Below are 19418 nucleotides of genomic sequence, written 5' to 3'. Positions count from 1 at the left end.
AACAGACCAGGCCTGGGCAGAGAAATCTGATGGTTTTCTATTTGATAACACAAAGCATTCTTTGCCCAGATTGATTGGGGATTCATATCACACAACAGAAAAATCTATTTGCTTTCTATACCCACCTCATTTAAATTAGAGATTGGTTAGACGGAGCTTTCTCCCCAAATGTATAAAGGCAGTCTGTGAACGGCTTAGAAAAGAGCCCAAACTCAGGTAGTCAGATGGTTAATTAAACAATAGAATCATTTACTTAAGGCCAAAGGGTTACGATGAGGAAAAACATAGGCAAGGGAGGACATGGGATATAGGTTTATAGAATGATGAAAACTGTGAAGAGGATGGACAGAAATATATAATTTTCTTCCTCTCTTATGCTTAGAGGCACTCAGCAGACTAAATTAGCCATAGATATGGGACAAACAACATATAACATGCCCAGCCCTACCATTAGGTAAAATGAGGTGGCTGCCTCAGACAGCATTTGCTAGGAGACAGGCTAAAAGTTGTTGGAAGACAGAGATGAAAGCTCCATTCTCCCCCCAGTGTCAGCCACCATGGCTAACAGTCAGAGACAGCGGCAGAGTGTACGCCCGCGCTGCCTGAGGTGAGCGAGCAGGGCGCCCCCCCAAGGCGGGGCACAGAGGGCACCCTCCCGAGCCCTGCAGTTCAGGGTAGAAGAGGGGTGGGGAAGCTGCTGCCCACTCCCCTCCTGCCTGCCACTGCTGGGTCAGGCCTGACCCATCAGCAGAGCTGCAACAGCCAGGCCGTGGCCGAGGAGAGCAGATGGCAGCTTTGCTGTTCACTGTCCCCCTGCTCTACGTCACCAGGTCAGTCCTGACCCAGTGGTGGAGGTGGAGCTGCTGCGGTTGGGCACACCTCACTGGGATCAGGGTAGGATGCACTCCACTACCGGGTCAGACATGACTCAGCAGTGCCTCACAGTCAAGGAGAGTGAGTGGCAGCACTGCCACTGACTCCCCTTCTCTCCACTGACCTGACCTGGTGATGGAGCCACTGAGCCGGGCATGCCTCGCCACGGTCAAGGAGAGCTGCTTTCCACTGCTGAGTCAGAAGTGACCCCCTGCGTCAGAGCCACTGCCACCGGGTGCAAGGTATGCTGCAGCCAAGGAGGGTGGGCAGCTGTGCTGCCGCCCACTCGCCTGCTATCCTCCCCTGGCTCAGGCCTGGTGCAGGTTCTTCGGGTGCAGAGCCAGGCTCCAATGAAGGTGCCTGCTGAGTGGGTGCCTGTGGGTGCCCCCTCTCAAAATTGTGCCTGGGGCCATGATACTCACGGCACCACACACCCACACTATGCCTCAGGTCAAAGTTGATGGGAGTTGAGGTCCACCAACATCTAGAGAGCCATGGGTTCCTCATCCCTTCAGTAGGATATGGGGGTCATTGAGTTTATCCAAAAGCTTCGCTGCGAAGGTGAGTTTTGAAGTGTGATTTCTAGGGAAGGAAAGGTCAGCAAATGGACAAATGATGAAGCTATTCCATGAATTAGGAGTTTTTTGGGTGGTATGGCACTTTGTATTTCCGTCATTATTACATATTGTGAACTGATTCAATTATAATTCTGTAATGTGGCTTTAGTTGTAGAAAGTTTTCAACGATGTTGGAAGTGGAGGCTCACCTGGTGTCTTCGTTATGTCTTTAATGGTGTCTTTAAGAACTAGGGAGAAACATTCCTCTTCTCCCAGGCCTTTGGCTAATTAAACAATCTGTGGCCTTTTGTGGGGGGTATTGTTTTTGAGAAACCTCAGGCTAAGCGGGGGGGGGGGGGGGGCAAATGCGGCCCTCCAATCCTGTCTACTCTTGAGACAGTCCTGCACCACACCACCTTCTGAATCACACACCCTCTCCCAAAGCTTTGTTCTCCTATGGGTCTTCTATTGCATTCTCCTTCAGTATTTTTGCCTGGTTGGAATATGTTCTTGAACTCTGTAATTCCTGTTACAGATAGGTAGCCGTGTTGGTCTGCCATAGTCAAAACAAATAAAAAAATTCCTTCCAGTAGCACCTTAAAGACCAACTAAGTTAGTTCTTGGTATGAGCTTTCGTGTGCATGCACACTGAAGAAGTGTGCATGCACACGAAAGCTCATACCAAGAACTAACTTAGTTGGTCTTTAAGGCGCTACTGGAAGGAATTTTTTTATTTGTTCTGTAATTCCTGTGGTTTAAACCATAGAAACATTTAAGGGTCAGGCTTTGTAAGCTGAAGAAACCCATTTTTGCTGGAAACCACTGCTTTGATGTTCCTTGCTTTGCCTAAGTGCAACAAAAGCTGTGCAGAGTAATTTAGTAGAAGATTAACTAGCTCTTACCTGCTGCACTATGGTTGTTAGTTCCAGGCACAGTTGAACAATGTTATTTTTCAGCAGTGAGTATTCTGTCACACTGACAAATGGAGACCTATTAAGAATAGGGGATTTAAAGAGAAAGCAAGTTAGGAGTCTTCACATTTACAGTTCCGGTAATCAGTCTAATGCTATGCACTATTCATATTTCCTATAAGGAGAGTCTGACTAATGAGCATGTACACACTGATTTTGTACAATTTTGCACTGTATTAATGGAAATATGCCAAACTATTAATAGGCCAAAGAAAGGGCAGGTTCTACAAGACCTAGTCAACTGCCTACATTGATCTTGGCTTCTTGCACTGTAATTATTAAAAATGGGACCGTGCACATTCTTTCACAAGACTTTCACAAAGCTCTGTGAAAGCAACAGAGGGTCCTGTGTTTATTCTTTGACATTTGCGCTAAAAATATTCAGTCCATACATTCAAATGGGCACATGACACAGTCTTCCAAGTGTTTGAGAGGAAGAAGAAAAAAAAGAAAAGACTGAAAGCACCTGCACTTAAAAAAATTCCCCTGCATGAGGAAATATAATGCAACAGGAATGTTAACTATCCACATATGGGATAGTATGCAAATGTATACACATATGTACCTGGGAGTAAATCCCATTGAATTCAGTAAGAATTTATTCTGAATACACATGTGCAGGAAGGAGGGCAGAGAGTGTGTGAGTGGGGAGATAATGTTTGAAATAAGCAGTCTCCCAATACAATCTAAGTTAGCAGGGTATAGTCTCCGTTTATAGTTCTTTGCAGGGACGCAGGTGGCGCTGTGGGTTAAAGCCTCAGCGCCTAGGGCTTGCCGATCGAAAGGTCGGTGGTTCGAATCCCTGCGGCGGGGTGCGCTCCTGCTGCTCGGTCCCAGCGCCTGCCAACCTAGCAGTTCGAAAGCACCTCCGGGTGCAAGTAGATAAATAGGGACCGCTTACCAGCAGGAAGGTAAACGGCGTTTCCGTGTGCGGCTCTGGCTCTGGCTCTGGCTCTGGCCAGAGCAGCAATGTCACGCTGGCCACGTGACCCGGAAGTGTCTCCGGACAGCGCTGGCCCCTGGCCTCTTAAGTGAGATGGGCGCACAACCCCAGAGTCTGTCACGACTGGCCCGTACGGGCAGGGGTACCTTTACCTTTACCTATAGTTCTTTGCAAACTGCTTAGAAGTTTTAATTACAGTTAAGTGGAATACTAATTTCAGTAAGTATAAACAAACATAAATGAGGCACGGTGTACACACATACGATGAAATTCAGACTGAAAAGTTGGGGCCTTGGAGACCCAATCACAATATAGGGTTAGACTGATCCTTATGTTTATGCTTGCAAAGCAGGTGTGGAGAAACCTGAGGCCCTCTAATGCTGCTGAACTACAACTCCCACCATCCCATGTCATTGGCCATGCTTGCTGGGAGTTGTAGTCCATCTGCAACATCTGGAGAGCCAAGGGTTCCCCACCCTTGCTGCAAATAATAGACTCAAGAATTGTTGGGAGGTGCAGAGTCGTGGGGTGGTGGGAGATTGCCTGAATTTGAATCCAGCCTGAAAATGTTGCCTTTTCCAGCTTGACAAATGGCAGATCACCTTCCCTGCTCAATAACTGCTTATCTCCTGAAGAGCAGATAGGACTGTTGCTCAGTCACCTTCCAATGATATATGAATTTGTTCACTCCAGGTAAACCTAGAATTCACCATCTCGAGCAGGGTTGAACCCAACATGTGCCCTGTTCTGCCCTTTTCTTTTGTCAATGAAAGGGACAAAAATATTATTTGTGAATTGCCTTCTACATGTATGTCAAGGCAATTTATTATAGACATATAATAAAAAGTTAGCTTTAAAAACTACAAAAATAATTGAAGTCAGATTTAAAAACAATACCAAATGAATAGAGACTTTTTCAATGAGCTGGACAAATTAAAGTCATTTCAGCACTGTACAAATACTTAAAAGTAAATAAGTTCCAGGCCTTTTGAACAGTATTGAAACATCCTTTTAATATCACCTGGACACACCCAATATTTTAAAGATTGCTCTACCATCTTTAGAGACTGGTATTAGTACTTTTGGTCTCCCCTGAATGATACCAGTTGGTTCACTTTAGTGCTGAGATGGTTTTTAGCTCTTAAATATAATATGAGTTTTCTGCTGAGTGTCGTTCCATTCCATCATGCAAACTTTGGCATTTAGTGTTCTTGTTTAAATCTTACACAGTGGATGCTTGGGTTGCAAACGTTATCCATTCGCACGTTCGCAACCCGCAGCGTTTGCAACCCGCAGCGGCACATCTGCACATGTGCGGGTTGCAATTTGGCGCTTTTGCGCATGCACAAAGAGCGATTTAGTGCTTCTGCACATGCGCGACCACCGAAACCCAGAAGTAACCTGTTCCGGTACTTCTGGGTTTCGGCTGTCCGTAACCCAAAAAAACGCAACCTGAAGCATCTGTAACCCGAGGTATGACTGTATTATACTCAGGCCACCTAGAGAATTAATAATAAGGTGATCAGAGAATTAATGATAAGGTTTTCATCCTCCCTCCCATCTGATTTGGGGTGTGATCATGTGGGAGTGGCCCTGATCCAACCTGGAAACAGTCCAACCTTATCCAGGTCCTGAACTGATTCAAGGGCCTTGCACAGTCATGCAATGCAGACCTGATTAAACACTCTGAGTGGACCCTATTCAACCTGGGGCTGCTGTAACCTGATGCAGCTGAATCTCAGGTCAGTTTGGGATTCATGATTTGGCTGGATCTAGTGTAAAGCCCTAATGAATATTTATTTATATTCATGTTTATAAGTTGCGGGAAATGTTAAACAGTGGGCAGTCACGGCCACCTGCTTCAGACCACACCTTTACTGCAGTTGAGGCCACCAGTAAATACTCCGGTGTAGCCCTGTGGTGTTGCTTGGGTATAGTGCTTTGCTTAAGGATAGAGGAGAAATTTGTCTGGTTCACAGTTTTAAGCAAATCAACATCATCTGTACCTCACAGACAAGAATGCACATCAGAAAATCACCATCCTTCCCATTTTACACTTCTCTGAATTTTGCGGTACATCTCCCAGCTCAAAAAAGCATACCGAAATGCATTATAAATACATATTAAGGATAAAACATGTTCAGAAATGAATGCATTGATATATAATTATTTAAATTTGCCTTCTATGTGGATTTTTTATTTTTTAAAAAATCACAGATTAATTTAATTATTTGAACTGACTTAACAAGATTTCTATATACCACTTAATGGAAGAAGAAGAAGAAGAAGAAGAAGAAGAAGAAGAAGAAGAAGAAGAAGAAGAAGAGGTGTCCCTCTAAGTGGTTTTCATGACATTATATGAAAATGTAAAATGGGATGGAAGACCCATATGAACAAACACACGTGAAACTGACACAGACCTGACCATAGCTAAGTCTTTACTGAGAATCCTATCACTCTGGGAGCTGATTGTGATATTTCAATTAATATTTTATTGGAGAACAACTCCCATTTCTGCAGCCAGGTCCTGAAACTCCACCTCAAGCCATGACAAATGAACAATGGGGAAACTGAATGTTGCAGAGGGAAGGGAACCCTCCAGATTGGTGTTTCTTTGCTGGTATATTCTGCAACCTGCTACTCACTGAAATAAGAGTGCATTAAGTGGTGGATTTATACTGGACAATCTACCTTACCCATCATATCACTGAAATGGTTCCCCAAAGTTCCGGCATTGTTACTATTCAGGGAAGCACTCACGTGCTTTGGCATTTTCTGCTAATGCTCCTCTTCTGTGGAATTCATTTCGCTCTGCCACCACAGTTGAAGCAGCAACCACTAGTTGCTTCAGACATCTTGTAAAGATTTGTCTTTTTGCCCAGGCTTTTCCTGATCCATAACACTGGCCCATGATTGATGTGTATCAGCCCCCCAAATCTATGCATTATTTGCTTTCATATGTCTTGATGGGTTTTTACCAGATTTAGGCTGTATCTTTGTTTTCACAGATACTATTTTCATATCGTACATAATGTCCACCAGTTAGAAATTTTTAAAATACTAAATGGTTGAAAAATGTTTTTCAACTTGCAAAAAAGCAACAACAATCTAGAAGATTTGCTGCATAACAAGTAACCGGAGTTCAGCAGGAAACTTCAAGGAGACCATGCACTGATAGGAAACAAAGCAGTGCATGTATAGCTGGCTTGCTACCATTATATGAACACAAATCGCTGTGAATGCACAATGAAAAGAACTTTTGGAACCTCTGCACGTCCAGTGCGTTTCCCTGTGCAGAAAACACTGCTTTCCCCTCCGCGCAGTCTTCTGGGAAAACTTCACCTAAGGCAGAATAGCAGAGTAGCAGCGGTTGCCTTCGTGTGGAAGGAGAAGGAAAGAGTCCAAAACACTGTACATCTACTCTACAGCGTTTATTTACAAGCAAATACAGCAAACTCCATCAGAGCTTTCTCCTCTCGCTCTCGGAGAAAAGTGAAAGTAACTCACACAGACAAAGGAATTACGTGACTTCCCGTAGAAGTCCCTCCCAGGCACAGGGCATTCCAGAGGTTAACCCATTAAGCACCATACTCCACAAGAACATCTGGAGAGGTTCAAAGGCAGAAAATACAAAGCCAGTCTTGTATCTTTCAAACATGTCTTAAAAAACAACAACACTTCAATTACCTGTCCAGCCAGGCAAGCAAGTTCTTGGCAGCACCAATGAGGTCAACCACAGAGGTAAGAAAATCATTTGGCAGTCTTCTGGAGGCCCTGCCATCATAATGGCCACTCCTCCTCCTACCCGTGATGAAGTTCTGGAGGTTTTTGGCGGAGGCATTCAGCTTGTGGGAAAGAGTTCGCAGGTTTTCTGTCTCCAGACCATAATTCTGAAAGCAAATGAGACATTTGGTACATTTAAAACACACAATGAAACAGCAGTGTGCAAACATTTAAACTTTTTTTGGATTTCAGACATCTTATTGAACTACAAAAGCAATGAGAAAATTTATTACGATTATTTCTTGATTCTGTTTACCTTTTGTCACCTCAGATTAGTTTTCAGCATACAAATAAAATAACATGGGACTTAAAATTCGTAAGGACCATTAGGAAACTATTTTTATTTTTTTGAAAAAGAACACCTACTTTATTAAGCTACAGTATTTGTTTTAATTAATAAAAATTAACAGTGCTGTGGCATCTTGTTCAGCGGACTCCTTGCCTACCAGCCTTGGGTTCCTGATTACTAGCATGCGAGTGTCAGGACTCAGCCAGAAACGTGGTCTGGCTTCTTAACCATTGATATTGTAACCTCTGACTCAGCTCAGTTCTCTTCACCAACTGGTGTTCTGGTCCTTGCTGGACTCTGAAGTCAAGACACCAGCTACCCATGGTTCCACGTTCATCTTGCCCATTCCAGAGCTCCAAAAGACCTGTCACTCACAGACCCTTGGAGCCATGCTGAAACATGTAGGCATAATGCTTGTACTGTATTTGCACCCAGCATTAGAAACCCTCAAGACTCATATTTCTGAGCTAGGGTATCAAAGACCCAGCAACATATGTGGCTGATGGGTACACCTGGCAGTGCCAGATTTACGTATATGCTAAACAAGCTATAGCTTAGGGCCCCACTCTCTTGGGGCCCCAAAAAAAATTTTAAAGGAAAAAAACCTTGGATGTACATTTCCAAAATATAAGATAAAAAACAAATAAAAGAAAACCTACATAAAGCAACAGTGTTTTGTGCTGTGTTTGCTCCTATGATGTATTTCACTTTTAATATACTTCTTCTTAACTGTATTTCAGTTCAACAATTACTTTGATAAAATACATATTTTGTTATGTGCAAATGGCTTTAGATACCCATTAGGTTCATAAATTACCATAAGGTAAAGGTTAAAGGGACCCCTGACCATTAGGTCCAGTCGTGGCCGGCTCTGGGGTTGCGGTGCTCACCAAGCAACAAAGTCAACCCTATATACCCCATATACCTCCCAGATGCTTTCCCAGCTATCCAGACCACTTATACATTTGTGGCTAGCTTAGTAGACAAGGGCAGTAGGAATTCAACCTGACAGCATTATGCAGGGAGTACCTGCATTCTCTAGCCACTCAAGCCATTGCTGGCATCTTTGTCTGTTCTTCTTGCTTGCTTTTCAGCAACCTGCTTTCCCAGCTCCCATGCTAACAATACAAGCCACCGTGCCTGCCCATAATTCATCCCTCTCCAGCTACCCAGGGAGCATACCAATTTCCTACCAAGAGAGACTATTATGGCTATCAGAGGTAGACAATACTAACAGTTTCTAGTTGCTGGATTTCGGATAAGTCAGTCAATTCCCCAAGCACTGGATGAAGTGAGTCTGTGCTTTGTAAGTTTCTTCACCGATGGGGATAGTGTAACACCCCACGTGCTATGGAGAGCCGCAGCCCCCCCCCTTTTTAGGGCAGGGGTGGGGAACTTCAGGGTCAGGGTCAAACCTTAGGTCCTTGCAACTCTCCTAGGCTATGTACTCGCTGTAGGCCACACCTCCACTGCACCCTCCACAAGTGCAGTGCCAGAATGCATCCTTGAAGTGTGATGATGTCTCTTGCTTGCCTGGAGAAGTGGGCATGGGCATGGGAAACCTCTGGTTTTTGCACAGCTGGAATGTAACCTACTGTACAACGGTCATATCCATGGTTCCACCTAGTTTTGCCTTTGGCATGTGGCCCTCACAAAGTTTACTTTGAGGGAATGCAGCCCCTGAAAAAACTTCACTACTGCTACTGTAAGCAGTATTGCACTTGATGTACCAGTGGGCTGACTCAAAGTAAATAAGCTTCCTACGTTTCTTGTATCTATGTCCCAAAGCAACTGGGGCTTCCAGTTCATTTCTAAGTGTAATTCAAAATGCTGGATATCAACCTGTAGAAGTTGGGACCAGCATAATTGAAATACCACCTCCTCTGAGTCATTGTTCCATTACCCACTATCTTCAGAAGTCCATTTACCTAGGGCATGGAATAGGGCCTTTTCATGTGCACTATCCAGGCTTAGGAGTGTCCTGTTTTCACTGGGATTCTGAGTAAACAAGGCAAATGTCGTTGGCAATACCAATGGAGAAGCAACTAAAGGGGCATCCAGGGCTGGCCCAAGGTCAGAGTCCAAGAAAATAGAAGCCACAACAAAGGATTGAGCGAGAGCTAAAGTCTGAGCTTAGGCAGGAGGTCCAGTAGCAGGTAGGGCACAAACAGGTACCATGGGCATAGCTGGGGGGGGGGGCAGATGCCAATCAAGCACATCAATAAAAATACTTAACTAGCTGAGGTTCTGCCCCCCCCCATAAATCCTGGCTATGTCCATGGTAGGTACATATTGTTCCAGAAACTCTTCCACCCCAGCACTGGAATTTTTGAGCAGGAACTGCTGGAACCACAGCCCAACCTCAGCTAATCCTTCTCAGCTCCCTTCTCTTCAGACCTTTATTCCCAATGAGTCCTTGTCTGTAGTCAGACATTTCTCCAGATGGGCCAGGTCTCCATCTAGCATTTAATGTTAAGTTTGGTTCTTCACATTTCCACATCAGTTTGCGATTTTTATTATTTTAAAAGGTCCTCATGAAAGTTCACCAGCATTTTAGTTTCTCCTAATATACACACCTTTCAATCCAATTTAGCCTAAAATGGTTCATTTTTGTATGCTATTTTCAGTAATTTGTGCATTTATATGCACACACATTCCATGGCTGGAGAACTTCAGTACATATTCAGGGATGTGCAAATTTTGAAGGCTGGTTGTATTTTGGCTCCATTATTGGTTTGGAAAGTTCACCTTTAAATGTGAACTGAATCTAATTTCTCCCCAATTCCTATCCAAGCTACAGAACTCCCATTATGAAGAGGATCCGTGGTGGGGTTATTGTTGCTTGTTTCTTTGTTTTGTTAGGCAGGTTTCAAAAATATTTTGTTCCACCAAGCATTTGATTTGTTTGGAATTCCCTTTGGTGCTTGGCTGTGTGTTGATGGCTCTGTTTTAATGTTCTCTGTTTTATTCCATTTGTTAGTATACATCTTTATAGCTGTAAGTTGCCTTTGGGGCCCCTTCCCAAGCCCTAGTGGTGGAGAATAAATGATTACAGAAATAAAAATAAACATAAATGTTGTCCATGAGTGAACCTGGAAAGGAAAAAAGGAGGAAAGGAAAGCAGGAACACCTCAAAATCTTTTAAAAATTCAAAATGTTCTTCAGAAGTGCGTAATAAATTTTCATACAATTTTAGGAATCTTTGGTAATCATCCAGGATAGTAGCTGAGGTGAAAACTACAAAGCTGCACACACACACACACACACACACACACACACACCAATCCTGAGGTAAATTAGAATCACATAACTGAACATGGATTTGAACCCAAGATGCCCTTGGTCCCAGGCCAGCATTGTGCCCACCAGACCCAGCATGGAGACAAAAGTGTTGCATGGGGGGGGGGTAGAAGGCTGTGGCGCCGGGAGCAGAAGCGTGGGGGGCATGAACCAAGTGCCCCCCACATGCCTCTAGCATGTGAGCCCCCTGGGTGAGTGCAGAGGGTGTTCTTTACCCTCAGCGCCCCGCCCTGCTCCCGCCCACCAATTGATGGGCAGACCTGCGCACGAATGGAGACAGGGTGTGGAGGGTCTCTTCAGCTTCTGCACCCTGCTCCCACTGGCGGCAGCAGTGGCTTGGTGAGCGCCAAGGGTGCTCTTCACCCTCCATGCCATGCCTATGCCCAGCTGCAGCAGCAGCAGCAGCAGCAAGGGCTGAATGAGCATGCTCTGTCCTCACCTGGGAAGTGCGCACACCCACACCTGCCCCGGGCACCTGTGGACTGTGCTACGCCCCTGCGTGGAGAACCTGTTTCCTTCCAGTTGGTATCAGACTACATCTCCCATCATCCCTGATGAATAGCACTGCTTGGTGGGATTATTACATAAGGGGCACATACCGGCACATAGAAGGAGGAGACGGATGAAGAGTAATCACATGGCTACTGTGAAAAGGCTGTGGCACAGTGGCACCTGTTTTGCATGCAGACAGCCCTAGCATCTCCAGGTAGGGCTGTTCGAGAGCAGCTCTTCAGGATTTCAGACAAGGATATCTGTCAGTGTAGACAATACTGAGCTAGATGGACCAGGGGTCTGGCTCAAAAAAAGGCAGCTTTGAATGTTCATACTGCTTTACAGAGCACTTTCCTATTTAATATTCGGCAGAACTCAGGAAATTGCTTCTTTCTGAGTCGGACCACAGGTTCATGTAGCTCAGTATTGTCAACCCTGATTGGCAGCAGCTCTCCAGGGTTTCAGACTGGGGTCTGTCCCAGCCTTATCAGGAGATGCCAGAGATGGAAGCTGGAAATTTCTGCAAGCGCATATGCTCTATCACAGGGCTATGGCCCTTTCTCAGACTTTGGTCTCCACAGAGGAACATTTCCTAAAAACCTAGATCCTGGTATTTGCATTTTACCGATTCAGATCACATGTTAATGCAGCTTCAGTAGTCATGATTTAACTCCCGAGACTGACTGTATCCTAAAGTGTTAGGTAAAGGTAAAGGTAAAGGTACCCCTGCCCGTACGGGCCAGTCTTGACAGACTCTGGGGTTGTGCGCCCATCTCACTCAAGAGGCCAGGGGCCAGCGCTGTCCGGAGACACTTCCGGGTCACGTGGCCAGCGTGACATCGCTGCTCTGGCGAGCCAGAGCCGCACACGGAAACGCCGTTTACCTTCCCGCTGGTAAGCGGTCCCTATTTATCTACTTGCACCCGGAGGTGCTTTCGAACTGCTAGGTTGGCAGGCGCTGGGACCGAGCAGCGGGAGCGCACCCCGCCGCAGGGATTCGAACCGCCGACCTTTCGATCGGCAAGTCCTAGGCGCTGAGGCTTTAACCCACAGCGCCACCTGTGTCCCTTATCCTACCCAATGGTAAATAAGTGCTTGCCCCAGAGATTTCAAGAAACTGTTAAATAAAAAAGCATGTAACGAGTGCTAATTATACGGAGATGAGTTTTTAAAAGAGAATTTGCAAGCTTTCAGGAAAACAGAAACACGCAACAGGAGAAAGACATGCTTTAAAGACATTTTGTATTGTTCATTAGCAAATATTACACTTAAGAAATTACTCTGATCCATTTTATCTCAGGCCAGTCAGTGAACAGGCACTGAAAAAGTAGCTGAGCAGCAGAAACGTTTAGAAAATCCTTATCCAAATGTTCTACATGTGTGTAGGTTGTTGTCTAAGAACATAAAAACAATTTTCAGTGATGGCATCTTAATGGGGGTTCAGTTTCCACACAGCATCTGGAAAGTGTTGGGGTACAGTTTTTCTGGCTGTGTGAACACCACCAAACATCCTTGGGCATAGGGAAGAACACAGGTAGAGCCCTACTAGGTCAAGCCCAAGGCCCTTCTAGTCTAGCATCCTGTTCTGACAGTTCCCAAACAGGTGCCTCCTTGGAAGCTCACCTGCAGGATCAAACCGCATCAGCACTTTCATCCCCTGTGATTCCCAGCAACAGGAATTCAGGGACAGACTGAAGAACTGAGTATAAACTAGCATAGAGAAACATCATGTATGAAATAGAGAGGCAGAAAGAAATTCATCTGAGTTTGGTATCAGCTCAAAGAGGGGCTCACTGCTGTGACTAGCCTTCTTGTTCCTGCTCCCTGTCTGTTCAAACAAAGGAATAATTTTTACAAAACTAAAAAATACACACCCGTAACTTTGCAAAGGTAGATTTGCAGTGTTCCCTAGGAAGAGGGATTGGCTGTTAAACAGCTCTGGGAACTATAGCTCTCCGAGGGGAATAAAAGGTAAAGGGACCCCTGACCATTAGGTCCAGTCGTGGCTGACTCTGGGGTTGCGGCGCTCATCTCGCTTTATTGGCCGAGGGAGCCGGCGTACAGCTTCCGGGTCATGTGGCCAGCATGACTAAGCCACTTCTGACGAACCAGAGCAGCGCACGGAAATGCCGTTTACCTTCCGCCAGAGCGGTACCTATTTATCTACTTGCACTTTGACGTGCTTTCGAAATGCTAGGTTGGCAGGAGCAGGGACCGAGTAACGGGAGCTCATCCCGTCACTGGGATTCGAACCACCAACCTTCTGATCGGCAAGTCCTAGGCTCTGTTGTTTAACCCACAGCGCCACCCGCATCCCTGAGGGGAATAGGGGTCCCCTAATAACTCTCAGCCCCCTTAGCAAACTATAGCTCCCAATATTTTTGGGCTGTTTTAAGTGGAATGATGCATAGTGCAGATGGGACTGCTGTTGCGCCTTCAATATTTTTTGCAAAACTAGCTCTGAATCTGCATACATGCACGTACACACACTCCACCTCAGGACCATTTGGCTTCTGTGCAATCTGGTATTTCTTTTTCATTCAGCTGAGAGATGAATGCCAGAGAAAGGAAAGGGCACTGCAGTTGGAGCTGACTGATGAATTGAAACAAACGCACACAACAAAACTCCTGACTGACGATGCAACATCTTCACTCATCATTATATAAAGTTCATGATATTTAAAGTGAGTGTTTTAAATAACACAATGAAGCCAGCCAGGACTTTTGCATCCTGCAAACATACTTCCTCTTTGTGTGTTGAGAAACCCTACAATGTAATTTGGCTTTTCTGTCTTTCTTTTATAATGAAAAAAAGCACATCAGATGTACATTTCCAAATGGCTCTCATCCATAGTCTAAATGGTGCTGTCATAAAGCAGGACAAAAACTCTGCTGTTCAAAATAACTTTGTTTATTGCTTTATTTTTTAAGGTTGTTTGGAATTGAGACATTTGGGGAACTGGATAAGGGATGTTTAGGCCCCATACGTTAAAGGCACATTCAAAGCGCCTGGCTTCCTAAAAAAAAGCATCCTGGGAACTGTAGCACACCCCTTTCAGAACTACAATTCCCACCACTCTTAACAAAATACCCATAATTCTTTGGGAACTGTATGCTCCCATCACAGAAATAGAGAGGAAAAACAGAAGGCAAAGATAAGCATACTTGCATATTGCAGAATTCACTTTGTCTATGGGTCTCTTTAGGGACCCAAGAGAATGAACACCTTTGGCATCCACCCACAGACAGAATGACCAGCACACCTATTTGTTCAACTTTTGAATTGCCTTCCCATTTTTATATCATTTGTATACCATTTCATGAATTCAAAGCACAATCTGCGTACCTGTTTTATCCCTATCATGTGAAATGACTGATTTGTATGCATGCATGGGACGCATCGGGACGCAGGTGGCACTGTGGGTTAAAGCCTCAGCGCCTAGGGCTTGCCGATCGAAAGGTCGGCGGTTCGAATCCCTGCGGCGGGGTGTGCTCCCGCTGCTCGGTCCCAGCGCCTGCCAACCTAGCAGTTCAAAAGCACCTCCGGGTGCAAGTAGATAAATAGGGACCGCTTACCAGCGGGAAGGTAAACGGCGTTTCCGTGTGCGGCTCTGGCTCTGGCTCTGGCTCTGGCCAGAGCAGTGATGTCACGCTGGCCACGTGACCCGGAAGTGTCTCCGGACAGCGCTGGCCCCTGGCCTCTTAAGTGAGATGGGCGCACAACCCCAGAGTCTGTCAAGACTGGCCCGTACGGGCAGGGGTACCTTTACCTTTACTTTTATGGTTCTGATCACAATCACCCAAATGCATACTGTTTAGTTTCTTCCTGATGAGAGACACTGTAGTGGCTACAGAGCTGAACGAGAACCTGGGAGACCAGGCTCTACATCTCTACTCAGCCATGATGCTCAATGGGTGACCTTGGGCCAGTCAACACGATCATGGGCTCCTTGGAAAAAAAAGGTGGGATATAAATGCATGCATGCATGCATGCATGCATGCATAAATAAATAAATAAATAAATAAATAAATAAATAGTACACTGGTCTCTTGGTTTGTGAACAGTCTCGTTTGCATACGTTTTGGATTCCAAAATGTCAAACCCGGAAGTGTGTGAACTTTTTGTATTACAACCAATTTTTTTTGGATTACGAACAAAAATTTTTGGGAGGCCCCACTGGCAAAAGCGCACCTTGGGTTACAACCTGTTTTGGTTTACGAACAGACCTCCGGAACGGATTATGGTTGTAAACCAAGGTACAACTGTATATGTGTCCAATGTGACATCATTAATTTACAAGAGGGAGGCATTAGAAGGCTTGGGTAACCCCAAGATTTGCAGAAGTACAAACTATTTTTGAGGTGGGAGAGATGACCCAAAATAGGCCTATGTAGACTAAGGCTGCCCAGTGGCCACATAAGGCTAACAGTTGGAAGAAGGGAATGGAATCATGGGTAGTAGCACTCCACACTGTAACAATACATGCATACACACCATGCATTTAAAGCATGTAGCTTCCACCCAAATAATCCTGGGAATTGTAGTTTACCCATCACAGAGTTACAATTCCCAGCTTGCATGGAGATTACTTTCCAGGCAATTGCATGTAAAGCTGAAATTGCATACAGTCAGAACAACCCTGGAACCACCCTGCAACGACCATCCCTACCTTTCTGAAGCAGGTACAGTGGTGCCTCGCAAGACGAAAAGAATCCATTCCACGAGTCTCTTCATCTTGCGGTTTTTTCGTCTTGTGAAGCAACCCTATTAGTGGATTAGCGCTATTAGCGGCTTAGCGGCTATTAGCGACTTAGCGGCTTTGAAGGGGGGGGAGCGAAAAAAATCGCAAGACTCGCAAGACGTTTTCATCTTGCGAAGCAAGCCCATAGAGAAATTTGTCTTGCAAAGCGCCTCGAAAAACGGAAAACCCTTTTTCGTCTTGTGAGGCATTCGTCTTGCGGGGCACCACTGTACACAAAGAGGGTCTTGACCTCCATGCAAAGCAGAGAGCTTTTGAGCTTTCTGCCTTGCTTACTGAGTTCTGAGAGGCTCTCATGGAAGCTTCCTAGAGCCTAGTAAGCAAGGAAAATCTAGCGTGGAAAGAGCTTTTAAGCTCTCCACCCGGCGTGCATTTAATTTGTGCGATTTCAGCTGGCCGGCCACTAAGCGCGTAAAATATACAAGATTCAAGGATATATTCTAATAATGGTCATGCATTCCCTTTGTCAAAAGAGCTATGGTTTGTGGGAGGAGAATTGTTTCTGACTGTAGCAATGTGGTGGGAGATCTGCTTTGCATGCAGAAGGTCTCGTGTTCAACCTCTGGCATTTCAAAGTAGTGCTAGGAATACCCTCACTGGAACTCTGAAGAGCCACTGCCAGTCAGTGTCGAAAATACTGAGCTATATGGATCATTTTCTAAAAGCCAGGATTTTGAGACAGATGTCCAGGCATGGCAAGCAGTGATTTTCTGCAAAATATATGACGATGGTAATGTTAATATGCCAGCTCTCACAGTGTTAAATGAGATGTAAGGGGAGAAGTCTAATAAGCAGGAAAAAGTCTGCTCAAGGAATCCCCCATGTCAGGTGTTATTCATGCCCTGCCAGTCTTGTCACTCCCACAGCAGTGTTTTTAATTGGGTAATGATGATAATCACATACTCCGTGGGCAAGAGAGTGAGATATCTGAGTAAGAGGCAATTGAACCCAACATGACCTAATTTTCACAATGTCTTATCACAGAAACCCACTTCCATGTAATTTAACTTATAATTTTGCAGGGAGAGTGTCTAGTGGAATTACTATTATGTTGACTGCTAGAGTTACTACAGGGCAGCTCTCATTGTACTGATTTCTAAAGCTCTGTTTATGTTGAGCTTCTACTGAGTGAGTGATGTCAGGGGTTTTGCAGCACACTTCAAATGTTCCCTTTCTCAGCCTTCACCAACCTCGTGCCCTCCAGCTGTCTTGGGACTATATCATCCCCAGCCTTCAGGCATGCTGCCCAGGGGCTTTGTTTCCAAAACACAATACTACAATATTGGGGAAGCTGGTCTGGTCTATTACATATATGTTAGTGGTTCTGTCCTTTATTAGGACAATGAATCTTATCCACCTAAAGGGCACACTGAAAGTCTAATTGCAGGGGAAGGACTTTGTTTGGACTATCAAGGAGTAAACTTTTCCATCTGCTGTGCCTCAACTCAAGTTTCCAGTGGAGATACGACTCAAGGTGGTGGGCATGTCTCTCTTCACCATTTTAACATCAGGGAAAGCTGGTGAGGTAAGTGATTCATGCATTAGTCATGTTCAATACTTGATGATTGCAATGAGCTCTGTGTGGGGCTACTCTTGCACTTTGTCCAGCTGGTGCAAAATACTGTGGTTGGAATGCTGGCAGTGGCAGACTAACGCCAGCTCGAAAACATGCACTGGTCACCCATATGTTATAGCGGCAGGTTCAAGGCTCTTGTATTAATTTACAAGGACCTTAACAACTTGGGTTCCTTGATCCCTTAAATTCCTGCTTGATCACTGAGATCTTTAGGGGAGTCTCTGTCGGTGGTCACCCATGGCTCAGGCATGCAGCCTAAGAGACATAACTCTCTCTCAACTGAGATCACACTGGCACACTCTGTTGTTGAACCTCAGACATATGAAAAAGACTTTCTTAGTCATGCAGGAATTGTAAGGTAGTGTTCATGTACTGTCTTATGACTTTTTTAAAAAAGTTTTATTCTCTGTATTTTACATGCATGGCTTATAAACGCTCATAGCTAAGAAATATATAAATGCCTTAAATAAAAACACACATGTTAGGCTGAGAGACAGCAACTGTCCCAAAGTTGTCAAATTATTTCATAGCTGAGTGAGAATTTGAACCCTGGACACCCAAGCTCCTAGTTCAACACGCTATAGCATACCCAAAGAATACCCTCAGATCAAAGGGCAGCCCCCTGGTTTTCTTGTACTTCCTTATTACTACATTAGAATATTCACTGGGGCAGCATTGATTATATTAAGGGGTATTCATTTTAATAAAAGATACTGCTGACTTCAAAGACACCGCATTAGATTCTGAGCAGCTGCTGAGTTTCTGTAATGCAAAGCTTGTAGGGAATGCAAGAGAGGCAGCTTTAAATGTATTTTGCATCAAATATTAGCCTAGCAGGCTGAACATGCACAACTGTAAAGGTAGCAAAAAAAAAGAGAAAACAAACAAACAAACAAACAAAAAAAAAACCAGGGCTGCTCTAAATTATGGAAAGCTGGCACAGCCTAAAGGCAGGACAGAAGCAGCAGTGGTTGTGAAGAATACAAAGATGATAGGGCCCTGTCCTGTATTTCCATGAGTTCTCCATTGTATTTCAGTCTGAGGCTATGTACACATGATGGGCTTAACAAAGTCAGTCCACGCATCCTGGGCTGGCCCAAGATGATTTGGCACCTGAGATGGACCATGAAATGTACCACCACTGGAAATAAGGGGAGAGAGAAGATCTACATTGGGAACAAAGTGGAGGAATCAAATCCACCTTATCAGGTGGAATCAAACACTGACTGACAAGGAGGCAACAGATCCAGCCTCCAAGGTGTGCACCACAGGTATTGATGGCATTGCAGCGACAGCAGCAGGCAATGCATTTCTTGGAGACTGGATCTTCTGCTTCTGGGGATCCTGCTGCCTGAGGCGGTCGCCTCGCCTCGCCTCGCCTCGCCTCGCCTCGCCTCATGGATGGGCCAGCCCTGCATTCCTGCTGCCCCCGTGTTTCAAGGTGCATATTTGTGTTGCTGCACATACTAGGGAGACGGTGGGGATGCCTTAACATGACACACATTACTTGTTTCCCTGTGTTTGCAGTCCCCAAACTCCTATACAATGAAACTGTTATATGCCCATCAGCTGCCACATGCACAGATGCTACAGCCGTCTCAAATGTACACACCTCAGCTTAATAGTGGCTCGTGTTTTGAAATTGGATGGAAATTATTTTGAAGCATAAAATAAAAATAGTCAACCACTTTCCTGAAGAAAGGGACTATCCCAAATAAGGGGATATCTTTGGTGGGATGTTGTTGTGTTGTGTTGTGTTGTGTTGTGTTGTGTTGTGTTGTGTTGTTATGTTATGTTTTATGCTCAGAAGGCTTGATTGTCCTTTTCCTCAAATCTATGATCATAAACTGGGCAACTTGTCATCCCCCCCCCCT

The 19418-nt window shown here is 44.9% G+C and overlaps 1 protein-coding gene across 3 annotated transcripts in view; it reads right to left on the bottom strand.

The window, feature by feature from the left end:
• The window catches only part of LOC307207623 (connector enhancer of kinase suppressor of ras 2-like), a 331548-nt gene that overhangs the window by 191584 nt on the left and 120546 nt on the right, over positions 1-19418 (bottom strand). For all 3 annotated transcript variants that reach the window (XM_079961622.1, XM_079961621.1, XM_079961620.1), the window contains exons 3-4: positions 7032-7234; positions 2333-2420 (exon numbers count right to left, since the gene is read on the bottom strand). In XM_079961622.1, coding sequence (XP_079817748.1) covers positions 2333-2420; positions 7032-7234 — 291 coding nt within the window. The remainder of the gene's footprint in view (positions 1-2332; positions 2421-7031; positions 7235-19418) is intronic.

The sequence above is a fragment of the Podarcis cretensis genome (assembly GCF_951804945.1).
Source record: "Podarcis cretensis genome assembly, chromosome: Z".
In the NCBI taxonomy this organism is placed as follows: Eukaryota; Metazoa; Chordata; class Lepidosauria; order Squamata; family Lacertidae; genus Podarcis; species Podarcis cretensis.
This window is presented reverse-complemented; position numbering and strand designations above follow the sequence as displayed.